A 17,500-nucleotide genomic window follows, 5' to 3' on the forward strand; every position below is an offset into this window, starting at 1 on the left:
GATAAAAGCCAAAGAAGCCAGACCTATCACCATGGCACTGTGTCAGTGCTTGAGAAAGGTGTGAAATCACCAGTTCTGCTACAGTGGAAAAATGCTCTGGCTTGTTTGTGTTTCTTTAAACCAGTCACAGTTGTCCTGGGCAATGCTTAGCACAGGATGCAGTGTAGCGACTACTATCAATAAAAAAAAAAAAAGCTGCTAAGAGGCTGAGTCGGCTCTTAACTGTGACTCACTGAAAGAAATACATGTCCAAGTCCAACGTTGCGTTTTTATGGTGATATTTTAAACAAACAAACAAACAAATACAACAACAAATATTGGAGCCAACACTCAACCTCTTTGTCTAAAGAATGGTCACGCCAGTGAATGAACAGGTAAAATAATGTGAAACCAATCCCCCACACCTGTGTCAATTACAACCGGAAGTGAAAGTGACCAAAAGAAGGTGTGCAGCCTAACAAATAATAAACAACAGAGGTTAAATATAGATTATGGCTCCTACACGCAGCAATAGTGCAGCTGCAAAGCTGAGCCATTTTGGTACTGATGTGAGTTTGTTGGGACCATCAAACTGCTCAGTGTTGGTGTTAGTGCTGCTGTTGTGTAGCTTGTGCACGGAGACAGCGGTAACGGAAAGTTAGCTGATCCAGCACGGAGTCAGGACGCTTCAAGATCTCGTGAAAAGGATCGTATTCAGGTGAAAACAGATCAGCGTCAGGCATCCAAGTGTCTCAGTGCCCGAACAGCAGTGTAAAAGTGAAGAGCGCTCACTCCGCAGCAAAATATGTGGACTAAAGCATCCACAGAAAAATACTGCGCACTAACTGACAAAGAAAAAAAAAGACTGTGCAACTTGAAGCAGTCTCAGTTGACTAAGTGGTCTCCTACTGGTGATTTTTAGGGGGCAGTCCTACTCACCATTTAAGAAAAAAGAAACGCCAAATGTGTAGCGCTCAGCAGCTCGTCACACTGCTGGCGCATGTAGTAAATACACCATGTGCCTCAGGAAAAAAAAAAAACACCCTTTGGTGGGCATGACCCCAAAGTCATTATAATGAGAACCTTTGTCAAGATAATAATTTAGTATCTCAAAATAATGAGACTCTTTTAGCTGATTATTTTGAGCTAGTTTGTTATTATAACAATTTAAAGCATCTTTTTTCATCACAAGGCCAAATGTTCCGCTTTTTCCCCTCTCACTGGCACTAATGGGCTTCCATAATAATCTGCTCTTTATACCTGCAGCAAGAAAATGACCACTTACTTCCACCATGTTATCAGATATAGAACAAAACTATCCAAACTAAAAACGGTGGAGTTGCTAACGAGCTGTCGGCTTCATCTCTCAGTCTCAAGTCTGAAAGCTGGTCAGTGGACCTCTGGGAAGAGTGTTGTGTTACAAAATATTCTGAGCTCAGAGGTGGAAAATGAACGTTCATGCTCAACTTTTTCCAGGTGTTTTTGTAAATGACGGCGGGTCAGTTCACTTTCCTAAAACTCCTCCTGAGGTTTTCAGCTCTCTGTGTTTCAGAGGAAGACTGGTGACTGGATTATAATGTCAGCTGCCAACACACTTTTTCCACCCAGCCATCCTGCAAACACTGAGCAAGGTTTTGAAATATGTGATAGAGGATGTGTTTAGGTTTGAAAAAAATAATAATCTGACCTCTTGGATGTTAAAGACACGTCCGCAGTTTGGAGCAGCAGTGAAATTCACAGCTGAGCAACAAACAGACTCTCCCATCTCCAGCGAGGCGTAAATGTGACGTTGACATATTGTTCAGAGTTAAGTCGGACTGGGTGTGTGAGCTCGTGTCTTTCTGTCGTTCAGGGTGGACGTCGTGATCTGCCTCAGCACCACGGTGAGGAACGACACCCTGCAGGACGTCAAGGAGCAGCGAGTGTCCATCAAGTGTCGTAAACAGCTGCGGGTGGAGGAGGTGGAGATGGTACGTTCACTGACACAGTTCACAAACACACAGCACAGATCGCAGCCAGTCAGCGCAGCCAGTCAGCGCAGCCAGTCAGCGCTCCATCCACTGTAACATCTCATTAGTTTCCAAAGAGACTCACTGTCACTTAGAGACAGGAAGTCTGAATGTCTGACAACAGTCCGCCAAGTTACCGGACACGTGTTTCCTTTTTTTTATAATCTAAAAGAACAAATTAAAGACCAGCTTCCACTCGTCTGGTTTCAGGCTCCACCGTGTGTTTGAATCTGGCTGCAGGGATTTATTCACATTCATACACGGTCAACATTGTGTCACTGTCCCACACATTTCCAAATTTGGTGTTTCTCAATGAAACACTGACGGATTAAATGTTTCTTCAATGGGCTGAGAAAATCCTCCGGCTTATGTAACGTACACCATTTTAAAAACTCATCGGTTGATCTGAAAGATGCCTCGTCACAAAGCTGAAAACAGCTGATGAAAAGTTGGTATTTTGGGCAGCTGTGTCTCAGGAGGTAGAGCGGGTCGTCTGCTGCTCACAGTGTTGGAGAGCCTGTGTGGGAGCTGCCCGCCTTCCATGTGAATGAGCAGCAGAAACCTTGTAAACAAAGTGCTGTATAAATGAAGTCATTTACCTTTGGCATGCATGTTTTTCACAGGATAGCAACCAGATTGGTCACTGATGTTGCTTCATCAGTTGATTCTGATGTTCCAGTTCATCCCAAAGGTGTTAAGGGGGGTCAGAGGTCAGAGTTCCAGTCACTGTATGGAGCTGGCTTTGTGTACAGAGACACTGACTACATGTACACACACAAAATATAACATGTTTTGCCCTTCTTCTGAAAAAGACAATATTTGTATTAAACTGTTTACACGGTTAAGGAAAATGAATATTCCACTAATCCTCCTGTTTACATGCAGTCATGCACACTCTGATTAACGTGCCCTAATATGTCGTTTATCACATCAACATCTAGAAATGCTAAACAGCTGGAGCTGCTTGTCATTTTGTTTCCTTGCATCAAAATAAGATTTTTTTCAGAGTTTTCTAAGGGTGGCCGACCTGCTGATATCTAAGTCTTTTCATAATGTTTAAAAGCAGATGAGTTTCACCCTCATGCCAGAAACTTGGGTTCGTCTTTTGGCCATGCATCTCTGCTCAGCCTTGCAGGCGAGCGCTGGCGAGTTGGTTTGTGTTCAGCAAATCCACGGCAACACACAGAGCTGACCTGAAACAGACAAGAAGCCGTGTGTTGCAAACTGTTGTAAAAACCCCAGTTGAGATGCATATTGCAAATTCGCTGTAGACATGTCCAGATAATGCTCTGAAATCCTGAGTAATATTAGCATGTCCCAAATGTCTTAATCAGGAAATGCTAAATTTGGTAGAAGGCCAAATTCTCATGACCCACAGCAAATTCAGAATATAGTCGGAATTATGGTTAAATGTTGGTGTGCATGTAATTGTAGCTGTTGTTATGTTGAAACAGGAAAGGAACAAACACAAACTACCGACACAAAGAACAATATTATCCTAAATATTCTTGTATGCTGTAGCATCAAAAATTTCCTGTGTTTGATTTCGTAAAAACTGTCCTATACACCACTGGCTGTATACTTGTGGTCATATAATGAATTAACAGCATTCAAACCTTTATTTAATTTTATTTTGTTTTATATTATTTGTTTATTTTATTTTAAGTTTTTTCCTTCATTCTATAGCTGCCCAGCAGTGTTGAGTGTCAAACCTGAACCTTCAAAATTTTGTGGAGGTCAAAAATGCTATTTTGATGAAGGTTTCTGCATGAGGACATTGTGACATTAACACCACCAGCACCACCTGCCTGATTCGCCTCTACATGACTGAGCCAAGCCTTTCTAATTCACTATATTCCTCTAAACCGGCTAACTGGCTCAGAAGCTAAGTAACGTACTGCTGTGGACGCACAATAACATGAACTAATTAACTGGTGGAGGCAGGGTCAGACCAGCAACTCCCATGTTTTGTGAATCAAAATTTCCTCAGAGGATTGTGGTGGTTTTAGGGATGTAGTTCCCTGTCCCCCTTCTCCAAACTGACAACATGCCGACCATCTTCTAAAGACAATACACTGACTATGGCTAAGTGCCTCACACAACCCCACTTTTAAAAAATCCAAACTATCCCTGGTTATTTTTATCAGCGCTCTAACCTGCGTCACTGCTTATTGCTAACTGCTGAATGAGCATCTCCATTTGAGAGCGCTGATGGAGTCGACCTTAAAGACCGTGAATTCTAAAAGTTGCATAATATTGTAATTATTTTCTAGCTGTGATCAGACAGAGACTTTTATCACAGTTAAAATCCGTCAGAGAGGAGCTTTGTGCTTCAGCAGCACTTAAATAAAATCCCTTATTATTATCACATCATTGTATAAACCCTTGGGTGCTCTCAGAGAAAATGTTCTTTAAGATCATTTATGAAACAAATCAAGTCGGATGAACAGAAAGCAGTTAATCTGAAGTGTGTGAACTATGTATATTTCTATTGCATGCGTGCGAGTGTGTGTCTCGGGAACAACGAGAGAAATCGCACACAGAGGTTCAGCGTGTTTGATGTGGAGCTTCTTACACAGCAGATTGCCTAAGGTACCATTCAAACATTTATAAAACCTCAGCAGGCCAACAGCAAACACTTCTTTTTCTGCTCTTCTCGTCTGAGCTCTTGATCTCTCCTGAGACACTCGCTGAAGCCCGTCAGTTTCTTTTTTCTCTCTACTGCACATATTAAAAGTGTCTGTGTTTTTCTTTACTTCTGTGTTTTCTGTAAATCCACTAAACCTTCCCCTGAATCTGTGCAGTCAGAGGACATCCGCCTGGAGCCGGAGCTGTTCGAGTCCTGCAAGCTGGACATCAACAGACTGTGTCAGAACGTGGCCTTTGGCAACGCACAGGTCAGCAGCTACACACAAACACACACCTCTTTTTCAGCCACTGTACCTCTACAGCAGTTTGGAAAATACGCTGAGTTTTGTCTAAAAAGTATTTTGGTAATTGCTCCAAAATGTCAGACATGTCAGAGTGATGTAATCAGGTGTGAACCCAGGGTGACAGTATAATTAGCTGTTAGCTGTAGTGTTCTGTTCAACAGATTAAATGCTGTGAAACATTTTCCATCAGTTCAAGAAACAAAAGTTTTTGCAGTACAGACCACAATCTGTAGAGTAACTGTCAGTGCCCTAAACGTCCAGCAGGGGGCAGGTTTGTTCAGGCATCAGTGCAGCATCATGCATCATTGTTTCCTGTGAGCCCACAGGAGAGACCGTTACCTTTTTTCATCACCACCTTTGGCCATGCCGAGTCAAGCCATGCTGCGCCCATTTGTTTTTCCATTATCAGTTTGCAAATAAGACTTCACTGTGCTCAAGAACGCAGCATTACCTTTGAAACTGAATCTTGAGAAGAGAAGATCCTGCACGCTGTCACCTCTGATATCTAACAGTCTGATTCTCTCTCTTTCACGTAGGTTATCGAGTGTCTGAAGGAGAACAAGCGTCAGCTCACTCAGCGTTGCCACCAGCGAATCTTCAAGCTGCAGGAGGTGGAGATGGTCGATCCTGAACTGGACTACCAGCTGATGAGAGTCTGCAAGCATATGATCAGGGTAGGCCAGTACAACCGGCGCCACATGATCAGGGTAGGCCAGTACAACCGGCGCCACATGATCAGGGTAGGCCAGTACAACCAGCGCCACATGATCAGGGTAGGCCAGTACAACCGGCGCCACATGATCAGGGTAGGCCAGTACAACCAGCACCACATGATCAGGGTAGGCCAGTACAACCGGCACCACATGATCAGGGTAGGCCAGTACAACCGGCACCACATGATCAGGGTAGGCCAGTACAACCGGCACCACATGATCAGGGTAGGCCAGTACAACCGGCACCACATGATCAGGGTAGGCCAGTACAACCGGCACCACATGATCAGGGTAGGCCAGTACAACCGGCACCACATGATCAGGGTAGGCCAGTACAACCGGCACCACATGATCAGGGTAGGCCAGTACAACCGGCGCCACATGATCAGGGTAGGCCAGTACAACCGGCACCACATGATCAGGGTAGGCCAGTACAACCGGCACCACATGATCAGGGTAGGCCAGTACAACCGGCGCCACATGATCAGGGTAGGCCAGTACAACCGGCGCCACATGATCAGGGTAGGCCAGTACAACCAGCGCCACATGATCAGGGTAGGCCAGTACAATCAGCACCACATGATCAGGGTAGGCCAGTACAACCAGCGCCACATGATCAGGGTAGGCCAGTACAATCAGCACCACATGATCAGGGTAGGCCAGTACAACCAGGATTTAAACTTAAGGGTTTGAACCTGGCTTTAATATGTCGTCACAGTAATTCCATAAAACAAAGTGATCGATGAGACTAAAGCACAGTACGGATCAAACAGTGAAGTGTGTCAGTGTGTTTGTGTGTCAGTGTGTTTGTGTGTCAGTGTGTTTGTGTGTTTGCTCCTGTTTGTAACTGCATCTTTGTGTGACTGTGCATTCCAGCGGTTCTGTACGGAGTCGGAGGGAAAGAACGTTCTTCAGTGTCTGAAACAGAACAAGAACAGTGAGCTGATGGATCCTAAATGTAAACAGATGATCACCAAGAGACAGATCACCCAGAACACAGGTACACACACACACACACACACACACACACACACATTCAACTAAATACATCATACTTTTACCTAACAACCACAAGTACATCTACTAAAAGTCGTGTGTTTGTGTGTGTGTTTAGACTACAGGCTGAACCCGGTGCTGAGGAAGGCCTGTAAAGCCGACATCCCAAAGTTCTGTCAGCCAATCCTGAACAAGGCGTCTGCGGACAGCGAGCTGGAGGGTCAGGTCATCTCCTGCCTCAAACTGAAATACGCCGACCAGGTCAGACCCTTTGTCTTCACTGTAACAACACGTCCAAGAGTTAGTTTAGAGAGCGCCACCTCACTTCCTCTTTCTCTGTTCTTTAACACCGAGGGTTTCTGTCATCAGTCTGAAGCGTCTCACTGAAGTTTCCTGTTCATATTCTGAGACAGATTAATATCAGATGCAGTTAGGAGGCAGTTTACAGAGTGTCCCTGTTAAGAAGCAAATCTTAACCCTGAAACATGTCTGGTTCAACTCCCGCTGGCGCAGTCACATGCGTCTCTCCTCGTGTTTCATGTCTGCCCGCCAAAATAAAATAGAAACCTCCTGGGAGTGCAAATGAAATCCTTAGAATAAAGATATATGTCACTGTTTTTAAAGATGGAAACCATTTTATCTTGGATAGCTGTTCAGGATGAAATTATTGTTATAATATTGAAACTTAAAGTTAGTGCATGAGAAGAGGTTTGTGTGTACATACAGATATGAAGTGTTGATACTGTTTATACTGAATATTAAATCATTCAGTGCATCTAAAATCAAGAAGTCCTAAAGACAGTCAGCCTGTAAGGTCATATAGATGTTCATGTGTGTGTTTCTGTGTGTGTGTGTGTGTGTGTTGTGACAGCGTTTGTCTCCAGACTGTGAGGCTCAGATCCAGATCATCCTGCAGGAGTCGGCGCTGGACTACAGACTCGACCCTCAGCTGCAGATCCACTGCACACAGGAGGTTCGCACATTCATGCTTCCTTACAAACGCGCGCGCTCTGAAAGTCTCACTGTGAATTATGAGGCTCAGTTTTAAGAAGCAAAAGAAATTAAGTTTTAATAACCTTTTACTTTTATTTAATCTTTCATTTTGATTTTTGATTCCAGGTTAGTTTTAGAAATGCTGAGATTTTAGTTTAGTTTTTATTTAGTTCTGGGTTTTTAAGTGTGGTGATGAAAACTTTGATTAATAGTTGTTCTCCCTGCAACTTCAGCCATTTTTAGAAAACCTTGTTTGCATATCAAGCTTTTTCTTTTTCATTTATTTTCTTGGGGTTTTATGTCAGCTGGCATCCTCTGTGTTGCACCGCCACCACCTTCAGTCACTACTTTAGGACTCCAAACAAAACAGGACGAAGTAGTGTAGCAACCACAGTGTGCATGGAGGGAGAAAACTAAACATATCTTCCCACATTTAAGTTTCGTGTTTTTGAAGACTGGCGTTTTTATTTTGTTTCAGTAAAAAAAAAAAAACATTTTAACTGCTAGTTATAATTTCAGTCTTAGATTTTGTTAACTATAAACTGCTCTTCAGATATTTTGGTTTTGCCACAGCAGCTGCCAAAAAGTTTCATTAAGTGAAAAAGACTGAGTCTTATTGTCTGTATTTTTTTAACTTCTAAAAACGTGTTTTAAATCTGACATTCTCAGTTCGTCATCTATCAGCTTGTGTCTGGCATTATTTCTGTTTAGTACAGAAAATTAAATTATGTAAAGATTCTTGTGTATTAACTGTGTAAGTGTTGCACCATTAACTTCAGATCCTGGAGAATTCTTTATATTATAAGTACTGAATTACGGAGGACTGGACTCACCTGGAATCTAACATGTGTTGTAATGCAGTCCTCTGGCCAGCAGGGGGCGACTATGGCTTGATAATTAGCAGAGGAGAATAAAATTGCTGCTGCTTTCAGTGGTACAGTAGTTTAGGTGAAAGCAGCTGGTGTGTTTGGCTACAGGGACTCTAAACAGATACATCCAGAGATGATATGTTCACTTCCTCCAAATTTTAAATCTGGAGACGTTAAAACTTTTGTTGAGACTTGAAAACCGTCTTGAAATCTTCATTTTTTATCATCATCCTGACAGAGATTTGGTTTACAGGCATTAAATGCACAAAATCATGGAGGCAAGGCAAATCTAAACATATAAAAACTAATGATATGAAAATCTAATGTAAATAATATAAAAATAAAAACAGTGTCAGTTGAGCTCCTTCATGCACACTGATCCCCGTGGAGCTGCTGATCCTACATTCTGTCAAACCATGTTGAAATTAACGCAGACTGATCCTGATGAAACCTGACGAGTGGAAATTAGTACAGCTGATGCCACTAATATGCAAATTATCACAAGATGTCATCTGGCTGAGTGGAACATTTAATAACTGCTGAGAAGTCCGTTTCTGACGATTTATTTTCAATGTGAAAATGAAGATAACACACGTCCGACTCAGAGCTCAGAGCTCAGCCGTGCTCACAGGGAGCAGGTTGTGGCTCGGTGTCTTGCTCAGAGGCACGCTGGCAGCTCACACAGATGTTATTGACTATGTGTGTGTTTTCAGATTTCCAGGCTGTGTCCGGAGGAAGCAGCAGCTCAGGAGCAGACGGGGCAGGTGGAGGAGTGTCTGAAGGTCAACCTGCTGAAGATCAAACAGGAAGGATGTAAGAAGGTAAAGAAAGTCACTGCTGCCTTCACTGACCACTGAGGGGGAGAGGAAATCACAGCATCTTCACACAGTTTATTTTAATTTTAAAACACAACTGTTTCCTCCGCTGGCACGGTGAGGGGGTTAACGTAGTTTACATTACGCATCAGTCAGGAGCTAAATGCCAGACTCTTGGCAGTGCCACCAGGATTTCAGGATCGAAACAGTTAAAGCAAATTCAGCCCGTCCCCATGAATTCTGTGCAACCGTGCAATTTTCTCCGATCATAGCAGCGTTTAGTGCATTTAAAAAAAACAATTTAAAATAATGTAATTGAAAAAACAACAGTAATTTTTAAAACTTAAAGAAAAACAAAAACACCTATAAATATATAGATCAGCTGTCATCTGGCATTTCAGGCTGCAACAATCACAAAACAACCCGTGAAATCCTGGAGGGACCGACTGATGTAAACCTTCTCATCTTTTTCTCTTCATCCTTCTCCTCCTCTTCTTCATCCTCTGTATCCCCCCCCCCCATCTCTCCTCCTCTTCCTCCTCCTGCAGGAGGTGTTGAACATGCTAAAGGAGAGTAAGGCGGACATCTTCGTCGACCCCGTCCTCCACACAGCCTGCGCTCTGGACATCAAACATCAGTGTGCAGCGATCCCACCTGGCAGAGGGCGCCGTGAGTCCACGAACACACACACACACACGAACACACACACCTCAGCTGAAAATTAAATAGAGCTAGTGATAATAACCTGAAATAAAAATGCAGAAAATCTTTATCTGCGTGTTTTGTACGATGGAATTTTAATTTAAACTCCTAAAAAATGAAGAACAATAAAAAGAAGCGTGATTGCAACTAAAATTTGATTCTTTATTTTACATTTAGATAGATTTGTAATTCCAAAGATTCTAGACAGAAAATGATTTTCAGTTTTAGATTTAGGATTTTTTTCTCTTTATTAACACACATCAAGTCTGTAAACATTATTTTAATGTTTTTAGTTTCAGTTTATTACAATATTAATTGACATGTTTGTTTAATTTGTTAAAACTAAGACATATTAGAAACTATATAAACAAAGATTAAATATCTTCTAACCGTCGTCTCTGAATCGTCAGACCTCAAACACAACGCAGCCACAAACCAAACTTAAATTCCTAAACTTGTTGTGTTGTTTCCTCAGAGATGTCGTGCCTGATGGAGGCGCTGCAGGACAAACGTGTTCGTCTGCAGCCGGAGTGCAAGAAGAGACTTCAGGATCGCATCGACATGTGGAGCTACGCCGCCAAGGTACGACCAAAGGGAGCTTTATTTTGAAACTCATGCATGGAGCTAGGCAAAATCAAACGTAAAGAGGCCTCTAGTTTGAAATTGACAAGGTTCATAGCTTCTGACTAAAGTTTTCCTTTATTTTGAAACCGATTGAACTATACATAGTTTGTTCTAAAGGGTCGTTTATTTTGGAACTGATGAATGAGTTGCATGAAATCAATCTTAAATGGGCTTTTAATTTGAAATTGAGGTAAGTAGTTGTGTAAAATCCATATTAAATGGGCTTTTATTTTGAAATTGAGTTAGCAAGCTTCATAAATCAAGTTTAAAGAGGCCTTTATTTTGAAATTAAGTGAACAAACTAAATAAAATCAGTCTTTAATGGGCTTTTATTTGGACATTGAGTTAACAAAGCTGTATAAAATGAATCTGAAATGGGCTTTTGATTTGAAATTTAGTTAACAAGCTGTATAAAAACAGTCTTAATGTGGCTTTTAGTTTGAAATTGAGGTAACAAGCTCTAAAAACAGTAATAGACGGGCTTTTAAGTTGAAATTGAGTTAGCAAGATGTGTAAATCCAGTGACCTTTATTTTGAAATCGAGTTAACAAGCTGTATAATATCAGTCTTAAATAGGCTTTTAATTTGTAATTGAGATAACCAGGTATATAAAATCAGTATTAAATTAGCTTTTAATCTGAAATTGACTTAACAGGCTGTATACAGTCTAGCTAAAACAGGCTTTTGGTTTGAAATTCATCATCTGACTAAAGGATCCTTTATTTTGAAAAATTATCTAGTTCACTTTTATTTTTTAATGTATAAATGAGCTGCATACAGTCAGTTTTAAATGGGCTTTTAATTTGAAATTGAGTTAACAAGCTATATCAAAATCTTGTCTAATAGGGCTTTTATTTTGGAAGTCATTATGTTAGCTGCATGAAGTGGACTGCTGTGACTGATATGTCCTCACCTCCTGTCAGGTGGCTCCCGCTGAGGGCTTCTCGGACCTGGCCATGCAGGTGATGACATCACCGTCCAAGAACTACATCCTGACTGTGATTGGTGCAGGCGTGGCGCTGCTCTTCATGATGGGGCTGCTCTGCGGCAGATTCACCAAACGCGTCACTCAGGAGCTGAAGGACAGGTAGACCCCGCCCACTCTGGGGTCAGGACACACCCACAGAAGAAACGACCACCTCCCCCTCTTCATTTACTTCCTCTCCTCCACCTTCACCTCCCACTTCAGTCCTCCTCACCACTTCATTTACAAACTCCCTCTGCCTCTTCTTCCATCGCTGGAATGACATCACCCACAATCCTGCAGACGAACGTGGGCTTGATCAGTGACTCACCTGCTCTTCCTCTACACAAGCCCCGCCTACTCCCCGGGAGGCCACACCCCCTCTCTTTTTCTTTTTCTTTTTCTTCTTTTCCTTCTGAGCTTTGATCCAGAGCGCCGGGTCCTCCTGCAGTTTAACCCGCACTCACCTGATGTAGATGCAGTATAATTACTCTGCGCCTTTTTTTTTTTCTTTTCCTGCCCTTCGTTGTGGGCCGAGGGGTGGTGGGAGGGTGAGGAGAGGGGGAGGGGTGGGGGTTCTAAGGATACGGGGTCAGAGGTCAAGATATGGAGGCGAAGGAGGTGAATGAATCATAATAAGTGTAAATGTGTAGAAAGTGGGAAATGCTCATGTATAGAGCAGTTTAATGACTCCAGTATTTTAACGACTTAAGTGTGTGTGAGCGTGCGTGCGTGCGTGTGTGTGTGCGTGTGTGCGTGGGTGTAAATGAAACTGTCTTTCTATCACCATATTGTTCTAGTTTGTCCTGCTAAACGGTTTTCGGGGGTTGTTTTGGATCTGGATATATCTTCTTTTCTTTCGTTTTGCTGATGTGTGTGTTAGTTAGATTTTATCGCCATGGGACTGCCAGGCGGGCGGTGCCAACCAGCCAGCCCTCCACCGAGCCACAGATAAGATGAAGAGAGGTGGAGGGAGGAGGGGGGACACATCACAAACACTCCCAGCCGGCTCGCTGAAAGCTCTTCTTACAGCAGGAATTATTTGTGGATATTTTTATTTTACTCTTTCTGAAACAGCAGACCTGGCAACCTCAGCTCTCTTCTAATGCAGTCCGATACTTTTTTTTTTTAAGATTTGTTTTTCCCAGCCCAACCTGTGCCATAAACACACCATGCTCGTCCACCTGCTGCTCCCAGTGTAGTCGATGTTCACCGCTCCAGCAGCTGGTTGGGACGTTTGTTTGGCAGCACGCCGTGACACAGAGTCAGGAGTCGTGCCAGCCTGATCCAAGACTGGGCGGAGCAGAAAGACTGGGCTTCTTTTGTTTTTATTATTATTTTGGCCCCCAGTCATGAACTCGCAGAGCGGCTGTTGGTATCGCACTGGTTGGTACGTAAAAAGCTGAGAGCAATGCAGGAATTAAAAAAAATAAAGAATTGAAAAGATTCTAGATTATTATAGAGATGTGAACATTTTGTGTAAAGATGATACTGGAATCATTGCACATTTTTCGTTCTTTTTTTTATATCTATAAATATATATATATTGTTTTGTCATAGCCTTATTTATTTGTTTACTAATGGTCAAAGTTTTTTTTTTTTTTCCTATGATTTGAATGTTCTCTGGTTGCCTTTTCTCCAGCAAGCGAGCGTCCCTCTTTCCTGCAGGGGGAGGGAGGGAGGATATGGGGGAGGACACAGGCGGCGAAGGTTCGGCCTCCTCTGGGCATCAACCTGCTCCAGCAGCTGATTGTTTCACGTGTGGCAGTGATCGCCTCTCTGATGGGCGGTTAGGTTTCATGAAGTCAGCAGCACATTGAGCCTGATGTATGGCAGAGTGCGCACAACACCTTTAACGAGTGTCGCTCAACAGAAATTGAAGAGCTGTGTGGCATTTTCAGTTTATACTTTGGCGAAAGATTAAAGTCGTCTTCAGAAATATAAGAATGTTTGTGTCCGTTCCCTCAGAACGAGGTGTGTATGTCTACACAGGGAGCAGGTCCTTGTTTATGGAGATCGCCATGTTGCACCGCCATGTTTTTACAGTAGCCCAGGACAGACAAACCAGACACTGGGTCTAGACAGAGACATTTGTGTTTTTTCAAGTCAGCCACTGTAGTTAGAAGCGCCTCGAGAATGTCAGAGAACCTCTGATTTGTAACGTGAAAGTGTTTTATTCAGTGTTTTTGCCGTTTTAAATCAGCTGGTCCGTTTGTTTCGGAGAGGAAGAGACCTCTGTGGATCTTTCAGCTCCTGGTCAAAACCTCCTGAACAATGAACACTGAAGGAATTCTAACCAGAAGTTTCAGCTGGTTGCAATGTGCAGTCCTCACCACTAGATGCCACTAAATGCCCCTGAAGCTTACACACTGTTTCTTTAATTTTACTTAGAAGACAACGGGAACATAAGAAAAGAGGATGTTCAGTGCATCCATTGAACCAATCAGTGAGTTGAAGGGTGAAAATATTTTGGTCCAGCAAACGCAGGACATGGACGAGGAGACGTCAGGTATTTTTGGATGTCTGCCAACTGTTCTGCTAATCCGGTGAGCCCTGAGATGGTCCTTTGTCGCTCGCGCTGAGACACACAACACTGCAGCAGATGTTTCAGAGAGGCTCACCGTGACCACCACAGCACATTGCATGACAAACTCTGACGTCTGCAACACAACATTCTCCAGGTGCACAACATAAGAGACACGGCATCTGAGTTTGTGCATCAGTATCTGTCATGTGATGATTCTTTGGGGATGACCACTGGTGCTGTCACGCACCATCAAAGCTGATGAGTGATGTTGATATGAATGGGACGAGGGTTCAGTTCATGGAGCAACATCTGTTGGACACGGACAGAAAACAGTTTTACTGTAACATGGCTTTTGAAGACACAAATATTAAGGATGGGAGCTGAGGAGATGTTGGGTCAAAATGAGGTAGTGCTGAAAACTGTACGAAGAAAATCAATATTAATTTCACCAGTTAAACATTTGCAGGAACAGTGAACTCAGAGCAACAGAGATTTGGGACATCACGATTGTTTGAAAGGTGCTGTTTAATTTGGAACAGGTCACAGGTTCATTTTCATTTAGGTTTTCTTGGAGAGCTAAAAAATCCACTAAACCTGCCTGATGTTATTATAACATTATTATATCATCCTCAGTAACAAACATGCTGCCGCGTTGGGAAGCAGCTGCACTTGTGCAAAGAGTGTCGGATACATTGCACTCCTGGAATTTGAGCCCATGTTGTGAAGGAAGATGTTTGAGCATCTTGATGATCAAGCAGCTCTGTTGTTGTCTTTTTTCTTGAAGTGAAGTCACGCTTTGGATCGTTTCTTTCTCGCCACCATGACTTTTTCTGTCTGTATGTTTCCAGCAGCGTAGACGCAACCCAGTCACCAGAGTAAATGTAGACATTGTACGTTTCTGCAGCGGGCACGTTCCATTTCTACGTTAATATGTAGCGGACCAGTGAAACTTTACGTTTGGAGAATGGAGACTGACTTTGTCAACGCTGTGGTTAATGTTTGGTGTAGTTCAGGCACAAAAAGCATTGATGAAAGGAATGGAGCTGGGAGGTTTACGATTCTGATGGATCGGACAATTTTGAACCAGTTCCCATCCCCAATAATTCTCAGTAAGGATACCTCTCAGTGTTTAACCTGATCATGAAACGATGGATCATTTTTCTTTCTGTAGTCCAGCCCAAACTGAACCAAACCACAGGTGAAGGAAACCAAAATTCAGCATGTTCTCATGTTGTCTCAAATCACAGGTCTTTGTAGTTTCTTTCTGCTTCGTCATGTCGGTGCCAAGTAAACGATCTTGGCTGTGAGCAGAGGAAAGAGAAACACGCACAAAACAAAGACCAGGAAAACCCAAACTGGACGACAAACTAAAGAAACGTAACAAAATGATTTAAGCTCAAAGCTCCACTTGTTGGCTTCCTGCGGGGGCTTGGTTGCACCTCATGGTCGTCTTCAGTGAGCTGGTGTTTGACTTGTGTCTGAAAGCAGAGCGACTTGTCTCTGGATCTGGTTCGTCAGATGTGTCTCTGCTCAGCCTGCAGGTTGATGCCGGAGGATGAAGGCGGTCGAGGTTTCGGTGTATTCGGACGTAGGAGAGTCGCAGTGTTGTCGAGCTTTTTGGTCTCGGTGTGAAGACGGAATGGAAATGTTCTAAAAGGTTCGGCTCAGAAACACTGAAGGAGCGCGTGTCCTCTCCCAGCTCGAGCCCATCATGTGTACATGTGTACTATACTGAGTGATGACATACTGTAAACTACGTACCGTGCAGTCCGCCTGTACTGTTCATTTTTTTCTAACTGTTGACGCTTGGTGTGGTGAGCGCTGCCCTCTCTGCTTGTAAATGAGACGTCCTGATTCGTTGAACTGCCTTCACTTTTTTTCTCCATCTGACGTCGGTTTATCAAAGCGTGCCTACTCGCCGTCCCACCGGGGGACCCCGCTGTACAGAACATCCCAGAAGCCCCTGCAGCACACAGCAGAGGAGCACGTGGGCGTGTGTGTGTGTGTGTGTGTGTGTGTGTGTGTGTGTGTGTGTGTGTGTGTGTGTGTGTGTGATGGAAGATGTGTGTGTGTGTGTGTGTGTTGCCCACAGATGCTGGACTGCGAGTGCGATCTCCGGTTGGTTCCTCGCTGTTGTCGTCGTCCCGAGCGATGACGACTAGAACATTTTTGATTTTAAGTTTGTGATGATAAAGATCTTTTTGTAAACGATGTTTTGTGTCTGAATCCACGGAGCTCCTCATCATCTGATTTATTTTCCCACTTTTCTTTTTTGTCTTTTCTTTTTGTTGTTCTGTACAGATGAGAATTGGACAGTTTGTTAATAATAATAAAGTCTGCAAGGTTTCTATTCTGTTGTCCCGTCTGTTTATTATAAAACTGTCTTTAAAATGTTTCTTCTTGTCACAAATCTCTTGTTGAGACTCAAACCAACAGCGAATGTTGTGACTAACAAAGTGTGTGTCTCTACAGCCTGATACTAAAACACATCTGGTGTGCCAAATCATCTCGTTCACAACAATACCAGTACGAGTTCTAATACGATATAAAAAATTCATATCGTGATACTCGCAGTATTTCGACTTGTTGACATACTGACGTCATACTGTTACCCACGGCAACAACAATCATGGCTGAAAGTGAAATTATTACCTACTCTGCAGTGGATCCAAAAAGAGGAGCAGCTTCAGTAGTGTGGAATAAACTGTGTCGTCCTGAATGTTTTACTTCTCTTAGCGCTCAGAGGGAACTCATTCAGCGGCTCCTCTGGCAGCAGCACAGCGGAGTCAGTGTTGTCAAGTGATTTTGTCATAAACCTTTGGTGATGTAAACCTACGTGAAGAAACTCCATATATGTGACTGTGTGATAGTTGTGGTATCATAACAGCCTGTCACAGGTTACAGCTGATGATTAGAGGAGAAATGGCAGAGCATAAAATGTGTCAATGTGATGTTTTGTTTTCTGTCACGTATCTTCATGTATGCCCGCCAGCTGAAGTTATGTTTGAAGAGAGTTTGAATCTTAAATGTTTGGAAAAAACACCGGGCAACAACCCACCTGCCCCACTTGGACTTTTGTCGCCTTAACTTTCGTTCTTGTCTCGCTGTGTTTCCCCCTGACGACGCCGAGTTCGGTGAAACTATACAACAAGTGGCTGCATATCATGCCGATGTGAAAGATTGGCTTTGGGCGCCTGTGTCTGACGCCACAAGTCATTGCCCAAGTTCTGGATTTTGACAAAGCCATCCTCACATCCTGTCGGATTGTAAAGTCAAACCCTGTTCCATTTTTCTCTAAAGCTAACCAAGTACTTTTATTGTTGGTGGATAAAAAAAGTGAATCTGCAGTGTTGTGTACTGACGTAGTGCTTTTATT

The 17,500-nt window shown here is 43.0% G+C and overlaps 1 protein-coding gene across 2 annotated transcripts in view; it reads left to right on the plus strand.

Annotated features, from left to right (window-relative positions):
• Positions 1-11,888, plus strand: part of glg1a (golgi glycoprotein 1a) — a 55,221-nt gene extending 43,333 nt beyond the window's left edge. For both annotated transcript variants that reach the window (XM_033634753.2, XM_033634754.2), the window contains 10 exons: positions 1,832-1,949; positions 4,793-4,885; positions 5,458-5,595; positions 6,511-6,634; positions 6,749-6,891; positions 7,502-7,603; positions 9,206-9,313; positions 9,856-9,976; positions 10,485-10,591; positions 11,557-11,888. In XM_033634753.2, coding sequence (XP_033490644.1) covers positions 1,832-1,949; positions 4,793-4,885; positions 5,458-5,595; positions 6,511-6,634; positions 6,749-6,891; positions 7,502-7,603; positions 9,206-9,313; positions 9,856-9,976; positions 10,485-10,591; positions 11,557-11,724 — 1,222 coding nt within the window. In that variant the 3' untranslated portion in view covers positions 11,725-11,888. The remainder of the gene's footprint in view (positions 1-1,831; positions 1,950-4,792; positions 4,886-5,457; positions 5,596-6,510; positions 6,635-6,748; positions 6,892-7,501; positions 7,604-9,205; positions 9,314-9,855; positions 9,977-10,484; positions 10,592-11,556) is intronic.
• Positions 11,889-17,500: the final 5,612 nt, after the last annotated feature.

Source organism: Epinephelus lanceolatus, chromosome 5, assembly GCF_041903045.1.
Source record: "Epinephelus lanceolatus isolate andai-2023 chromosome 5, ASM4190304v1, whole genome shotgun sequence".
Classification (NCBI taxonomy): domain Eukaryota; kingdom Metazoa; phylum Chordata; class Actinopteri; order Perciformes; family Serranidae; genus Epinephelus; species Epinephelus lanceolatus.